The following is a 16,821-nucleotide window of genomic DNA, read 5'->3' as shown; positions in this document are numbered from 1 at the left end:
TGAGCTGAGATCATGCCACTGTACCCCAGCCTAGGGGACAGAGCCAGACTCCATCTCAAAAAAAAAAAAAAAACAGAACCTAACCTAAAAGCTGGAGCATGAGCTCTGCCTGTCACTCCAACAGGGCAGGGTGGCAGCACAAGGAACCGGCCTGGGCCGCATGAGGACCCCTAGGGCAGGATGGAGATTCCCTGGTTGGCAGCACCTTACAGCAAAGAAATCCCAACTAACACACACAGGCTTCACACACTACACAGACAAGAGGGCGTGCCATGAAGTGCAAGGACCAGGTTCAAGTTCTATTTCCACACTTCCTGACTCAGCTTCTGCATCCTTGGAAGGGACTTACTGGACCTGCCTCGCAGAGCCTCATGCATGAGATAATTCACAGAAATCACAGATGCAGGCACACGGTGAGCACTCAAAACAGGGCTGCTACTTTTACCATTTAATGACCTCACAGGGTAGTTGTACAGATAAAATAATAGTAATAGCATACAAGGCACAAGACACTGAGAAGTGCCTTATTTATTCAATCCTCCTCAGCTTCACAAGTTAGGCACAATGATTATCCTCCTATCATAGATGAGGACATTAAGGCTAAGCTTCCTAAACAGCTGGTCAAAGACAGAGCTGGTGTTCAAACTTAGCTACCTCTGAAATGAAATCTCTTAACATCATAATACTATGAAACTGACTTGTAAACAAGAACATATCATTTGAAAGTAGCATCCCACACTGTGGCGTCTATCAGTGGCCTGATGTGACAGCTGGGAGCACATTAACATCGCCCAGCTGGGGGCACAGAGGAAATAGGACTGGCCAAATGCAGAACACTATGGGTGAAGGGAACATGGCGCTCATCATATCATTCCTTCTGAATCTGTCAATGTTTGAAATGTTCCTTAATAGAAAGCTTCCTTAAATACCAGAGTATTATTATTAGCATAAGCAATATCACCTCTTCTTTCTCCAGAAGATGAAGCCTCCCACAGTCACAATAACCAGGGCACCAAAGATACAGCCAAAAACCGCTCCACAGATGACACCTGAGAAAAGTCCAAATGGGAGACACTTCAAGAGGTGTTCATGCAGACCACACAATGTGCTAAAAACTGGCCTGGGACCCTAACACCAGAGAGTTAAAGTGTGTATACCATACACACACATGCATGCACACACACACACAGGTGCACACACACACAAGGGAGTTAAATAGCTTTGGACCTAAAACTAGTCTATGCATGCAGAAGCCAGGTTCCTGTTCCCAATCCACTACTACCTGGATGGTCTTGAGAAAGTTACTGTTCCTCTCCAGGTCTCAGTCTCCTCAACTGCAAATTTAGGGAACTGGGCTGGATTTTCAGATATTTTTCCTGCCACCTCTGACATTTTGAGACTAGCACCCACATATGAGCAGAGGTACCTACAGCAGCATCCATGCTCAGGTGACAGGAAACCCATTTGTTTACCAGGGAAGGATGTGGGGACTCCCTAAACTTTGCTTCTGGGGCAGGCATTCTTTCCTGCGCCCAACAACCACCAACTAGGAAAGAAAAGCAGACAAACTAACAAACCAGCCAGTCCATTAGCCTCTGGCTTGAAGGTAGGGGATGCACCCCTCTTGGATCCCTGAAGCTCCTGTATCACTTAGGTCTATGTGATAAAGGGTAGAAGCACTTAACAAGGGTCCAAGACCAGAATTTCAGGCCTGCCTCTAAAGCCATCGTGTAACCCTGGGCAAGTTACTTCCCCTCTCTAGGCCTTAAAAGTCTCACTTCCAAAAAGCAGGCAGAGCACAGTGGCTCACACCTGTAACCCCAGAGCTTTGGAAGAAGGTGGAAGGAGGCTTGAGGCCAGGAGTTCAGGACCAGCCTGGGCAACATAGCAAGACCCCATCTCTACAAAAAATTAGCCAGGCATGGTGGTAAGCACCTGTGGTCCCACCTGGGAGGCTGAGGCAGGAGAATCCCTTGAGCCCAGGAATTCAAAGTTACAGTGAGCTATGATCATGCCACTGTACTCCTGGGCAACAGAGCAACACTCTGTCTCAAAAATAAAATAAATAGGCTGGATATGGTGGCTCACGCCTATAATCCCAGCACTTTGGGAAGCCGAGGTGGGCAGATCACCTGAGGTCAGGAGTTCGAGACCAGCCTGGCCAACAGAGCAAAACCCTGTCGCCACTAAAAATACAAAAATTAGCTGGGCATGGTAGCAGGCACCTGTAATCCCAGCTACTCAGGAGGCTGAGGCAGAAGAATTGCTTGAACCCAGAAGGCAGAGGTTGCAGTGAGCAGATATCGTGCCACTGCACTCCAGCCTGGGTGACAGAGCAAGACTCTGTCTAAAAAAAAAAAAAAAAAAAAAAAACATAAAATAAAATAAACAAATCAATAAACATAATTAAAATTATGAAGAAAAATAAACAGAAGCCACAATTTATGTGGCTTCCTCTGATTCTACTATTTAAGGATTCAATGCAATGTGTCAAACTGTGCACCTGGCATATGGGCCCACAAGTGACCACACATAGATAAGGGGAGTCAATAAGCTTTGCAGATTGGAAGAACAACTGGCACTTAGAGAAGGGAGAGTGTGGGGTCCAGGCTGTGGGACCTCGGAGGAGGAAGCCCAGTAAGCCCAGTGACCCAGTGACATCTCAACCTCTGGGAGGGGAGAGCTGGGCACACCAACCCTCCTGAAGGTCTGAGGGAGGCATGTACACAGCTGGCCTTCTATGGACACGTGGAGCAAAATGCCACTGAACCAGTGCCAGGACTGTTGTCTTCTCCCTACCTGGATCCTGGGGCAAGGAAACAGCATCTGAGTAGCGACTGAAGGACACATAGCTCTCAGCCCCATCGATGAGCCCCTTGTTTTGAGGGTGGAAGGTAATGTTGGTGAAGCCAGCCACACAAGCCCTGTGGGATAACAAAGAGCAAAAAGAGGTCCCTGAGACGTGTCTGACCGCAGGCATGTAGAGCTTTATGCTCATGAGGCTCAGCCCCCAAAGAGTAAGAACCAGAAGACATTACCGGTAGGAGCCCAGAGGTTCCAGCTTCCCATTGTAATAACCAAGTGTGGTTGACTCATTCCCAACGTCAATTTCATATTTCAAAACTTCAGACAAGCTCTGAGAATGTCCCTTTTCTTCTGTTCTTATGAGGTATGTCACATAAGTATCTGAGGCTCCCTTTTTGAAATCCTCATACGTGTATTTCAGGACATCTGCAGAAGGGTGACCAGCTAAGAAAGGTACACAGAAGGAGAATCATAAGAAAGTGATGGCAGAGAGATTTCTTCTCCTGCATATCTACATGGTGGTGATGCTGGGTGATAGTGATACCAGCAACCATCTCTCAAGTATCTCTCTGTGCCAGGTTTGACTTACATTGAATTCTAAGGGTTTCACCTACAGTAACTCACTTCATCCCCATGAATCCCATCACATAAGCTTATTGTCTCCATTTTACAGACAAGAAAACGAAGGTACGAAAGGCTAACAGGACCAGGCACAAGGTCACACTGCCTATGAGGTAGAGTTGGGTTCCCAATCCAGGGCATCAGGCTCAGAGCCCAAGGTTTCATCTAATCACAGGCCAGCACTGGTCAGTCTGGCTGCTATGCAACATGGCCTTCCTCAATGGGACTTGCTGACAAGCATCACAGCAAAATGACTAAGAGCTGGAAACAGACCCAAAATTAAAAGATAGAGGTTTCAACCTCACTTTTTGAAATTTTGCCACAGGTTATGGCACCAGCAAATTTCTATCCTCCCAGATCCCCAACCCCGACAGTGTGTTTGGTCTCTATCCTCCTCAAGGACATGAGGACAGCACCACAGTAGGAGAGAGTGGGCAGAGGAAACACTGCATTATTCATGCATAAAGAATCTCCCAGACCAGGCACAGAGGCTCATGCCTGTAGTCTAGTCCCAGCACTTTGGAAGGCCAAGGTGGGAGGATTACTTGAGTCCAGGAGTTCAAGACCAGCCTGGGCAACATGGTGAGATCTTGTCTCTAAAAGAAAGAAAGAGGGAAGGGGAAGGGAAGGAGAAGGGGAGAAGGGGAGGAGGAGGAGAAGGGAGGGGGAGGAGAAGGGGAGAAGGAGGAGAGGGAAGGGGGAGGAGGGGAGGGGGAGGAGGGAACCCCCACAACAAAACTTGGGCTTTTAAATCTAGGCCTTATGCAAGCACTCAAACACAGCTACCGAAGAGACTCTCGAATGATCCCTTTCCTACCACAAAAGAATGTAACAGAGCCCTTTAAGGAAAAGCAGCTTTTAATCCACCTCTTCTCTCAGCTAAGGAGATACTCTGCAAATTCCCACTAGCAAATGCAAATCTTTTTCTATTTTCTTTCAAAGGAAAGTCATCCTCTGAGGATGGCATGTGTGTACGTGTGTAGAGTGAGAGAGAGAGACAGAGTTGGTTAAAACTAATATTCTACCACCTAAAAGGCCCAGTGAGGTAAAAGAGAAGAAAAACCTAGATCACAGATCAGCAAGTTATGGGCCACAAACCAAATCCACCTGCCATGGTAAATAACATCTAGTGGGAATGGTCCCACTCATTCCTTCTGTATCTTCTGTGACTGCTTGCACACTACAATGGCAGAGTCGAATGCTTGCAACAGACTCTATACCACCTGCAAAGCTTAAAATACTGGCAATCTGGCCCTTTCCAGAAAGTTTGTCAACCATCAGGCAAATACCTCACCCTCCTTCTCTGTCTGAGTACACAGCATGGGCTGCAGTGAGAAGGCAGGCGTGTGTCTGCATTACTCACATGCCTCAGTGGGCACAGAGAAAGCTCTGGTCACTGCATCACTCATGGGCTGTTTAACCCACGGAGGCCTCTCCTTACCTTCCCCGGTGGTGAGAATGACAGCATAGGCTTTGATGGGTCCGTGGCTGGCTTCAAATCCACTGAACTTGACCTTTACTGAATTGTGACTGACAGATGTAATATTAGGGGATCCATCTGGAGGAGGGGGATCTAAAACAAAACAAAACAAAACATGATCACCCAATATTGAAAACCAAAGCAACACATTAGGTAGAGAACATGCTTCAGCAACCTCCTCAAGATCTTACTCTGGAAGCTACATGCTGGGCTCGTGCAAAGCAGCAAATCCAGAAGCAAAAGGCAGGGAATGAAACTGGTGAGGAGCAGAGACAGCAGATCCTGGGAAACCCACCTAGCTCACAATGACCCCTTCAGGGCATCCAGCCAAATCCCCAGGGCAGGCACCCAGCAGCCTTGTTTGGTTTTGCTATTGTTGTTTTGAACAGTACATGCTTTTATTTTATTTTTTAACAGATTGATTGAAATATAATTAGAATACAATCAAGGAGATGAAAGACTTGTAGAGTGAAAACCACAAAACATCGATAAAATAAAGAAGACACAAATACACAAATACATGCAAAGACATCCCATGCTCATGGATTGGAAGACTTCACATTGTTGGAAGACTTGACACTACTCAAAGCGATCTATAAATTCAATGCTCCATCAAAATCCCAATGGCAATTTTTACAGAATATAAAAAAAAAAATCCTAAAGTTCACATGGAACAATCAAAGACCAGGAATACCCAAAGTAGCGTTGAGAAAGAATAAAGCTGGAGGCCTCACACTTCCTGATTTCAAGATATATTTATTCAAAGCTACAGTAATTAAAACAGTATATTAAAGGCATAAAGACAGACATCAACCCATAGAACAGAATACTGAGCCCAGAATTAAACTCTCACATATACAGTCAACTTATCTTCAACAAGGATGTCAAGAAGACACAATGGGGAAAAGACAGCCTCTTCAACAAATGGTGCTGGGAAAACTGTGTATCCGTGAGCAAAATAATAAAACTGGACCTCTATCTTACACCAGACACAAAAATAAACTCTGAATAGATTCAAGCCTTAAACATTAGACCTAAAGCTGTACACTGTAAAATTTGTTTAAAAAAAAAAAAAAACACATTGGGGAAGAGCTTCTTGACATAGTATTTACAGTGGTTGCTTGGATACCACACAAAAAGCACAGCAACAAAAGCAAAAATTGACAAGCAAGATTAAATCAAACTGAAAAGGTTTTGCACAGTAAAAGAAACCATCATTAGAGTAAGAAGCTAGTATCCTTGCATGAGGAAGCTAACCTGCCCTTGTCCTCTCCCCCAGTCCCATATGACTCAAGATGAGCCGGGTTCATTATCCTGAGATCTGGGGTGGAAGAAGGAGAGTGAGAAAGAGACTGTGGTGGAACTCTAAGGTGTGGCCTTGGGAGCTGCACAATGACACCACATGGACTTGGCTTGGCCCCAGGATCAGCTGGTCAGCTGAGAGCAAAGACGGAGCAAATGTCCAAGGAGAAGAATCACAGATGAGGTGGGAGAGAACACACTTTCTGCTGAGACCTGGGCACAGCACTTCTCTGTGTTCTTCATAAACAGTCCCCACATTTTTCCCAGAGTTGGTCTAAAATACCACCTAGAGAAACCAAACAGATCCTCTTCCCAGAAACCAGAAAAGCCCCCACAGGACCCTCCATGGATGGCCTCCATGATTGTGCACACCCCCCCTTTCCAAGCCAGGGTATGGAGCCACTCTCTGAACTAACACAAAAGAAAGAACACACTGAATTAAAGATGATTCACTCCACACACTCTCTCTCTACCTAAATTCATCTCACACATACAGTTTGGGTTATTCCCATTTTTTTAATATATTTTTAAAAAATAAATGAGATGGGATCTCGCTATGTTGCCCAGGCTGGTTTCAAACTCCTGGCTCAAGCAATCCTCCCACCTCAGCCTCCCAAAGTGCTGGGATTACAGGCATAAGCCACCACGCCCAGCCTGTTCTCATTATTATATATATTCAAGATTCAAGGAGACAGAAATCTGAACTCCAAAACAACCACAACATAATTGTCTAAACCTGTGCTGATACAGCAGCCCTCTAGCCACATGCGGCTGCCAAGCCCCTGAGAGGTGACCAGTTTGCATTCAGATGTGCTACAAGCACACAATACAGACTAGATATCAAAGACTTAGTACAAAAGAAGACATAAAATAACTCATTAATACTTCACAGAAATTACATGTTGAAATAATACTTTTAATATACTAAGTTAAGTAAAATGCTATTAATACCAATTTTGGCTATTCCTTTTTACTTTTTTTTCAGTGTGGCTTCTAGAAAACTTTAAATTATACCTGAGGCTCACATTGCACATCTAGTGGGATGGTCCTGCTCTAAACTACAAGCTTCAGCAACCTCGCAAGTATGCGGCAGCAGTGCCCGCTGGGAGGTGGCGTTCCCATGTTAATGGTCAACTGCTAGCACAGGCTCCTGCATTTCCCACCAGCTCTATACCCTGTAGCTGGCCAGAGAAGGTCCATCCCCAGGTCCTTGCTGCAAAACTGGCAGCAGCATGCTAGCTCACCCACCACCAGACCTGGAAATCCTCTCCCTCTCAATGCTCTTCTCAGTCCTATGCTCCAGGGGCCCTGTCGCCCCTACTCACCATAGTATCCCTCACCATAGCACACAGTAAGCCACCAACAGATGTGGGCTAAAAGACGACCAGGCGCAGTGGCTCACGTGGGTAATCCCAACACTTTAGGAGGCCAAGGCGGGTGGATCACTTGAGGTCAGGAGTTCAAGACCAGCCTGGCCAACATGGTGAAACCCCATCTCTAAATACAAAAATTAGCCAGGCGTGGTGACATGTGTCTGTAGTCCCAGCTACTCAGGAGGCTGAGGCACCAAAATCACTTGAACCCAGGAAGCAGAGGTTGCAGTGAGCTGAGATTGCGTCACTGCATTCCAGCCTGGGTGACAAGAGCAAGACTCCATCTCAAAAAAATATAAAAGAAAATATGGCAATGAGTTATGCTGTAAAGAAAAGGAATCTTTTAGAATGTAAAAAATGAGCCCCTCTTACTCTGCTTTTTTAGATTGATTTCTATAGAATGAGAAACCAGTCTATGTCAGTAAAAGCAAATATTTTAGGGGAAATAAAAAAACAAAAACAGATTTCTAGTCCACACGTGCAGACCCACTGTGGGTCAGCCGCTCCAGGAGTGATCACAGTGCCAACTGACCAGCCCCTGCCTTGTAGCCCACCTGTGATGCCAGTAGTGCAGGTGTTCCGGGTGGGGGCTGCCATCTTTCCACAGGACACAGTGGTGATGCTGATGTTGTACGAGGTAGAAAAATTCAAATACGTGACTTCCGTTCTATACTCAGTGCCATTCTCAGAGGAGCAGCTCTCCAGGTGGGTCGCATTGTTCCAGGCTCCACTGCTGACCTCCAGCTCAAAGCCTGCATTGGCGCCAGGAGGGCAGGTCCATTTGAGAACCAAGGCTGGCTCTTTGGGGACCACTTCGCAGTCGAAGGAGGCCATGGACGCAGGATCTGCAAAGCAAGTACAGCACAGCATGAGATTCCGGGACTTTTGCCTTTGCAAACATGGAAATAGGGAGTAGCAGAATCCTGGGGATGAGAAGGTGGGTGGGTGATGTGGTGGAAGAGGCAGGGGCTGACCCTGAATTGGGCAACACCAAACTGTGTGACCTTGGGTCAGTCACCCAACTGCTCTGAGCCTCAGCTGCAGGACTCTTTGAAGAGTAAATTGAACAATGATGTCAGGCACCAAGAAAGACGCCTGGAAGAGACCAGGGCTCCATGAGAGTCAGCTGTATCATCCTGTGAGAAGTAGCAACCTCCTCACTTGCACTATCTCATCATGAGGACCCCCTTTTTTTTCTGAGATGGAGTCTCGCTCTGTCGACCAGGCTGGAGTGCAATGGCGCAATCTCGGCTCACCACAACGTCCACCTCCCGGGTTCAAACAGTTCTCCTGTGTCAGCCTCCCAAGTCGCTGGGACTACAGGCATGCACCACCATACCCAGTTGATTTTTGTATTTTTAGTAGACATGGGGTTTCACCATGTTAGCCAGGATGGTCTCGATCTTTTGACCTCCTGATCCACCCACCTTGGCCTCCCAAAGTGCTGGGATTACAGGTGTGAGCCACCAGGCCCAGCCAAGGCCCTCTTGATGATACTTCTGAGACAGGTGAGGCCTATACTGTCCCATCTGCAGATAAATCCACAGAGGCTCAGAGAGGTTAAGTAATTGGCTGATGATGACATGGCAGGTGGTGAAGCCAAAACTAGATCCCAGGTTTTCTAAGTCTAAGTTCAAGACACTCTCTACTCACATAACATACTGCATCATCCATTGATGATGCATCAGTTTCCTCATCTTCAAAATAGAGTGTTATTTGTCTCTATCTGAGGGCCATTAGATTTTTACTGAGGACTAACATCAAACTGATGTAAATAGAAAACTCCATATTACAACTGGAGGACAGTATTATCATTAATTGAATGTCACAGAATTTTAGAGCAGGAGAAGCTCTACCAAGGCACCTAGTGCAACACCCACATTTGCCACCCAGGGCCTGGAAAGGTAACCTGAACACTGCACCCACTTTTACAGCTCCTGTTCCACCCACACCCAGTCATAAATGCTCAGATAGAGTTTTTCTCTTGCTATAGGCTACAAATAACTATAGCTAAGATAAATATCAGCAATGAAAGGCACCCAAATATCAAAGATGGGTGTCTAGACCAGGTGGGATGGAGCAGAAGTGACCCAAAGCTGCAGGGATTTCTGTGGCCACCCCACTCACCACTGAAAAGCCAGAGGCCATCAAGGCTGGAGCTCCTATACTACCAGGGAGGCTGATCCCATGAGACCATCACTTCCAAATCAGCCTGAACATATCTGAATGGCCTGGGCTAAAAAGGGAAGAGGTAGGAGCGAGAAGGGCAGAAAATGAGTAGTGCACGGGTGCTGAGTGATAAAGGTGCCACAGTCAGCACTGTGAGCAGAAGTGCCCACCACTGTCTGCAAAGCCTTTCCTGGGCTGCCCTGAAAGCATCCTCAATTACACAGAGGGCTCTTCTCTTTATCACACATTTTCAGTTGTGAGATAGGTGAGGATCAAGAAGGATGCAAAGGCTGGGCATCATTTCAATAAACTTTCCATCTTCTCCAGCACAAAAGACAAACCAATGCCAGATATCATCCACATCCTGGCTCAGCCCCACTCAGGCCTCACCTCCCACCTATATCCTCCTGTTCCTGCGGGTCCACTCCTCCCACCCTTGCCTCCTGCTCTTCCTCCAGCCTCCAGATACGGTGGTGATGCTGCACAGGCCCCTCTGCACAGGCCTCTGCCTGTAATGCTCTCATGCCCTGATATCCACATGGCTGGCTCCTTCCCTTCATTCAGATCTTTGCTCAAAAGTCACCTTGTCATTGAGGCCTTTCCTGAGCACTCTAGGTAAACATCCCACTTCCTCCTTCGAAAAGTTCCAAGAAGGCAAGGACTTGACTGGCATATGGTATATGCTCAATAAATATTTATTGAATGCAGAAATGATGAGGGCATCGAGACAGCACCGATAAGCTAACAGGATGCCTCGGAAAGCTCAATGTCCATCACTGCACATCACACAAAACCAGACAAACTACAGACTTGGGAGGACTGACCTGCAAGGTCAGCACCACTCAGGGAGGAGTCCAAGAGGCAGTTGGGGCTACACTCACCTGTACAGAATGACTTCCGGCCAGGTTCCAGTGACTTGATCCCATCCCCTACTTGTGCAAAGATCTCCACTGTGTATGATGAGCCAGGTATTAATTCAGTGACTGTAGCGTCAGTAATTCCAATGTCTGTGACTACTTGTGTTGCGTTGCTGGAATTTCCAACCTTCTCAATAAGAAGGCAGTAGGAGTACGTGGGAGAGGCGTCATCAAAGTTCTGCCAACTTAAAGTTGCTGCTGTGGTGTTGGTACTTACATCAATGTTGGACACATTGCTGGGCCCTTGATTTTAAAAAAAGGCAATTCATGTAAAAGCACAGATTAAGTAGAATTCCAGGACTATTTACTATATCCAAAAATAGCCTGGCTCGTTTTAGAAAGAATGAATAAAGCTAGTATTTGCTGGCTCAAAAGATGGAAAACTTCCCAAAAACACATCAAGAAAATAATTATACAGATTAAATCTCAAAAGAAGTTTAATTTAGGCTTCTTTTAATACTTCAAGTTTATTTCAAATATATTTTTAACATTTAATTTCTAATCTGTTTTTTAAATCTAATAGATGGAGAAAAATATACTAAAAACATATTACAAACAAACATCTTTACCATGTATTTAATTCAAATATTCGCAAAACACCTCCCTAACTGTTGCAGGCGAAGCTCCTCATCTGGGCAGTATCTTCCAATACCAACATGACAAGGTGACCCTTCTCTACTCTGTATTCTCAAGGAATGACTAGAACCATTTCAGTCGCCATTCCCAAGGAATCATTTCTTCCTTCTAATGACAATTCTAAGTTCACATAGCTTGAAGAACAGTGCCCCATGGTGACAGCAGAACCGTTGCTGAGACCAATGTTTTCAACTTCAGCAGTTTCAGAGTCAACCTGGATCCCAGAAGCACACTGGCCATCATTTAACCAGTGCCTCCTCCAACAGACAGTTAGAGAGGCTGTTCCTTAGAAGGGCATCCTAAGAGACTTACGTGTGTACTGTGCAGTGGAGTTGGGGTCCCCCCAGACGTGGTCCACTTCTGGAGAGATGGTGATGTTATATAAGGTGCCCGGAATCAGGCCCTGGAGAGTGATCGCTTTGTCATACGTGCTTGTGTGGTTAGAGCCATGCTTGGACTCTATGACTAAATGGTAGACATACTCGGAAGCACCGTCAGGGCTCTTCCAGTCCAGCCACATCTCCGTGGTGGTGACGTAGACCACGTGGATGTCAAACACTGCACTGGGAACTGCTCAGAAGAAAGGAAGGAGAAGGGAAAACTGTTACTATCATGACGCCCAGCTTCCTCTCCAAGTGCTGTCAAGATGACCTGCTCTTTTGCCATTACGCTTTCTAATGAGTTCATAAAAGGCACACTCCAAAATCGAGCTGAGAAATGCACACACTCAGTGCTCTCAAGAATTTCAGCTCTTCTGCAACGCACATGAACTTCCCAGTTTATCTTACCAGTTCTCCAGTTTTTTGTTGTTGTCTTAAAAATGAGCCCTTAGGCTGGGTGCAATGGCTCATGCCTGTAATCCCAACATTTTGGGGAGCCGAGATGGACCACTTGAGGTCAGAGGTTCGAGACCAGCCTGGCCAACATGGTGAAAACCCATCTCTACTAAAAATACAAAAATTAGTTGGGTGTGGTGGTACACGCCTGTAATCCCAGCTACTCGGGAGGCTGGGGCACGAGAGTCACTTGAACCCAGAAGGCAGAGGTTGCAGTGAGCCGATATCACACCACTGCACTCCAGCCTGGGCGACAGAATGAGGCTCTGTCTCAAAAAAAATAAAAAAATTTTAAAAAGGCCAGGCGCGGTGGATCACGCCTGTAATCCCAGCACGTTGGGCGGCCAAGGCAGGCGGATCACCTGAAGTCGGGAGTTTGAGACCAGCCTGACCAGCATGGAGAAACCCCGTCTCTACCAAGAAAAGTACAAAATTAGCCAGGCGTGGTGGTGCATGCCTGTAGTCCCAGCTACTTGGGAGGCTGAGGCAGGAGAATCACTTGAACCCGGAAGGCAGAGGTTGCAGTGAGCCAAGATCGCGCCATCGCACTCCAGCCTGGGCAACAAGACCGAAACTCCATCTCAAAAAAAAAAAAAAAAAAAGCCCTTCAAGGGGTCATCTGAAGTGGAAATCACATTCAGTTTTTTTATATGGGTGCTGGTAACAAGATGTGTTCAGTTTGTAAAAGTTCATGAAGCTATGTGCTGAGGATACATCCCTTTTCGGTATGTATATTATATCTCAATAAAGAGGTTTTTTTGTTTTGTTGTGTTTTTTAAATCAGTCACTCAGAAGGAAACATCTTCCCGTGACACAGCCTTACATACCAAAGAGGAAAACTGAAATGGAGAGCTGACCTTTACTAAGTTGCAGCATTTGAGGACGGATGAGGAAGGGAAGAAAACAGGCACACCCTGCACCTTCAGAGCAGAGTCAGAAGTGGAATCTCCCACAGGAGCCCAACCTCCGATCATCTCCCGCTGCCCACTCAGCCACCTGCACCAGGGATGCCTACATCGAGGCCCGGAAGTAACCGCGGAGGCTGGGCCTATTTTCTACCGCGGCTTTCAACCCTGTCTCTCTTTACCTGGCAACAAACGTCACCTCCAGGGAGAGGAAATGGGCAGGTAGGGGACAAAAAAGGGAAATGCTTTCACTGCAAACACCTTGTCCAAAAAACAAAAAAAATTGTGCCATGTTTACGTACTATCTACTCCAAAATTAATTTTTTTTTTAATTTTAAGTGGATTCTCCTTACAGAGAAGCCACTGGGAGGAGCCTTTGTTTCCTACCAGCAGATTCCTGATGTCAAAGGGATTCCACAGACAAAAGCCCATGAAAGGCAGCCTTTGTCTATAAACATAAAAACCTAGAAACAACCTAAATATTCAATAACATGGGGAGGGCTGTGGGCACTGTGATCTGGCTGCATGATGAAATACTCTTTAGCCACTAAAAATATGAAGGCCATGCTAACTATAGGGGAAAGTTGTGGTATAGACTGAGTAAAAAAAAATTCAAATACAAAATAAAAGTATTTGTATAATAATTACAGTATACAAGCAAAATGTATGACTGTGGACACAGAGAGAAAAGGAATTCGGTTGGGTTAGAAAAATAGAGATATTTGTTCCTTTTCATTTTTATTGTGGTAAAACATACATACCATAATATTTATCATCTTAACCATTTGTCAGTGTACAATTCGGTATCATCAATATTCACAATGCTGTGTAACTATCACCACTACCTGTACCCAAAACACTGTCATTATCCCCAGCATAAACTGTAGCCATTAAACAATAATGCCCACTCCCTCCTCTGAACAGCCCCTGGTAACCTCTATTCTAATTTCTGTAGAATATTAAGTTGCCTAATCTAGGTACTCATGTAAGTGGAATCATCCAGTATTTGTCCTTCTGTGTCTGGCTTCACTTAGCATAATGTCCTCAAGATCCATCCATGTTGTACCATAAATCAGAATTTCTTTCTTTTTTATGGCTGAATAGTATTTTGTTGTATGGATGAACCACATTTTATCTATCCATTCATTTGTTGATGGGATCTTGGGTCCACCTTTGGCTACTGTGAACAATGCTACTACTATGAACACTGATGTACAAATAACTGTCCAGGGCCCTGTTTTCAATTCTTTTGGAGATATACATAGGACTGGAATTACTGGATCATATGGTATTCGTTTCCTTTTTTCGAAATTGCTTTTAATGCTGTTAAGCTGACTTTTTCCAATAACAATAAAGGTTATTTGATAATAGAAAGGTAACCCCCCTAAGAGTTTAGATCTTATAGCAAGCCTTCTTGACTTTCATTCAATGGGACCATTGAATGAAACGGGTCCTTTGAGACAATGCAATTCCAGGCGGGTGTTAAAACTACCCTGTAGAAATACTGATATTAAGAGGAAAGAATATTCATAATAAACTATAGTAAAAGAGATGCCCTCTCCTCACTAATACTAAACTTTACTGCTGTACCACATCAAAGTGTCAATCTACATGGTGGTTAAGCACTTGGTCTTAGACAGCAGACACAGGTCAGTTTGCCACCTTGTCACTCTGGGCCAGTTACTTAAGTTTGCAGAGCCCCCATTTCTTACTCTGTAAGACAGAAATGATAATAATACCTGCTCCATGAAGTTGTGTTAAAAATGTAAAATGCAGTATGAGAGCACTCAGCACTTCGCAGACCCCCAGCATATTATATTATTGTTACAGTAAGTTCTGGGCAATAGCAAGTAGCACAATATCATGCATCTCCCTCAGTGGTGATCCTCTTACCATTATCCACATCCTTAAAAGACAGAAGAAACATGTTGACGTTAAGACGTCATGTCAACAGTCTGAAATGCAGATTTGCAAAGGGAATACTGCATTTCATCTGAGGGATGCATTTTAGTAGATCCCTTATTTCAGAAGCAGATCCTCTGAGTGACTATCGGTGCTTAACCCAACCAGCACAGTTGAAGAAGCTTCTTCAAGGAGAATCTCAAAAGCGTAACTCATTTCATGTGTGTTTCAAGGAATCTGTCCCATTTCTTTTTTATATATATATATTTTTTTATTATACTTTAAGTTCTAGGGTACATGTGCACAATGTGCAGGTTTGTTACATATGTATACATGTGCCATGTTGGTGTGCTGCACCCATTAACTCATCATTTACATTAGGTATATCTTTATTCTACCCTCTGTATAAAAGATTTCAACTGTCTTGAATCTTAGATCAAGGAAGACTGTATGTTTTTCAACCTTTCCAAAAAACAATTATTTCAAAATTTTAAAACAACAATAATGAACATTACTCTCTAGGATTTCCCAGAAGTTTCTCCTCTAGGCCTAGAAACAATTTAATAATTTAAACTGTTTCTATAAAAAAAAAATTTTTTTTTGAGACAGAGTCTCCCAGGCTGGTGCTAGTCTGCAACTGTTGGGCCAAGCAATCCTCCTGCCGCAGCCTCTCAAGTAGCTGGGACGATGGGTGCAGGCCACCGTAGCTGACTATAAAATGATTTTATCAATTTCAATTAGCCTTCTAGAACTAACAAAGTATCGCATCACAGTGTTGTTTAGGAAAGACTGTGAACAGTCCACCTGCCCAACACAGCACAGTAGTTAATTTCTAACACATCTTGACCAGAGGTTCTTAAACTTTTTGCTCTCAGGACTTCTTTACCATCTTAAAAGTTATTAAGGCTCTCAGAGAATTTGTATTTACATAGGTTATATTTATTAATATTTACTATATCAGGGATTTAAAATGAAGAAATTTTTAAAATGTAAGAATCCACAGCATATATTCCATTAGACCTGAGAGACAATGTCATCCCATATCGGGTCAAAGTTGGAAAACTCCAAAAGAGAATGAGAATGAAAAAGCCAAATAACATTTTAGTATTGTTATGATAATACTACCTTGGAGACCCCTTGAAAGAACCTAGGGATCCCTAGAGAGCCCTGGACCACAATTTGAAAACCACTGATCTAGCCCAGAGGTCAGCAAACATTCTCTGTAATGGCCAGAAAATAAATACCTCAGGCTTCACAAGCCACACGTTCTCTGCTGCCACTACTCAATTCTAGCACCAAAGTAGCCATAGACAGTACATAAGCAAATGAACATGGCTGTGATCCAATAAAACTTTATTTACAAAAACAGACAATGAGCCAAATTTGGCATAGGGGCCATTCTTATCTGCCAACTCTGTTTCCGATGATGGAATTCCAGGCAGGTGTTCAAATCATCCTGTAGAAATATTTTATTAAGAGGAAAGAATATTCATAATTAATTGGCAAGTTGGGGAAAAGGCAGATTACAAAACCACATGTACAGATGGCCTCAATGTTTGTGAAAGAAATAAATATATATTTGTGGGCTGGGTGCAGTGGCGCACACCTGTAATCCCAGCACTTTGGGAGACTGAGGTGGGCAGATCATTTGAGATCAGGAGATCAAGACCAGCCTGGCCAATATGGCGAAACCCTGCCTCTACTAAAACTATAAAAATTAGCCAGGCATGGTGGTGCACACCTGTAATTCCAATTACTCAGGAGGCTGAGGCACAAGAATCGCTTCACTTGAACCCAGGAGGTGGAGGTTGCAGTGAGCCAAGATCATGCCACTGCACTCCAGCCTGGGTGACAGGGTAAGACTGTCTCAAAAAA

The 16,821-nt window shown here is 44.6% G+C and overlaps 1 protein-coding gene across 2 annotated transcripts in view; it reads right to left on the bottom strand.

Annotated features, from left to right (window-relative positions):
* The window catches only part of PTPRJ (protein tyrosine phosphatase receptor type J), a 190,467-nt gene that overhangs the window by 22,874 nt on the left and 150,772 nt on the right, over positions 1–16,821 (bottom strand). Inside the window, exons 9-15 of one of the 2 annotated variants that reach the window (XM_034932625.3) lie at positions 11,616–11,873; positions 10,632–10,910; positions 8,136–8,426; positions 4,868–4,999; positions 3,039–3,249; positions 2,800–2,924; positions 962–1,049 (exon numbers count right to left, since the gene is read on the bottom strand). In XM_034932625.3, coding sequence (XP_034788516.3) covers positions 962–1,049; positions 2,800–2,924; positions 3,039–3,249; positions 4,868–4,999; positions 8,136–8,426; positions 10,632–10,910; positions 11,616–11,873 — 1,384 coding nt within the window. Of the gene's footprint in view, positions 1–961; positions 1,050–2,799; positions 2,925–3,038; positions 3,250–4,867; positions 5,000–8,135; positions 8,427–10,631; positions 10,911–11,615; positions 11,874–16,282; positions 16,403–16,821 lie in introns of those variants that run through there. The other variant, XM_034932626.4, reaches the window with a different exon arrangement.

Source organism: Pan paniscus, chromosome 9 (assembly GCF_029289425.2).
Source record: "Pan paniscus chromosome 9, NHGRI_mPanPan1-v2.0_pri, whole genome shotgun sequence".
Lineage (NCBI taxonomy): Eukaryota > Metazoa > Chordata > Mammalia > Primates > Hominidae > Pan > Pan paniscus.
The sequence above is the reverse complement of the archived record's forward strand: the minus strand, read 5'-3'. Positions and strand labels throughout refer to the sequence as shown.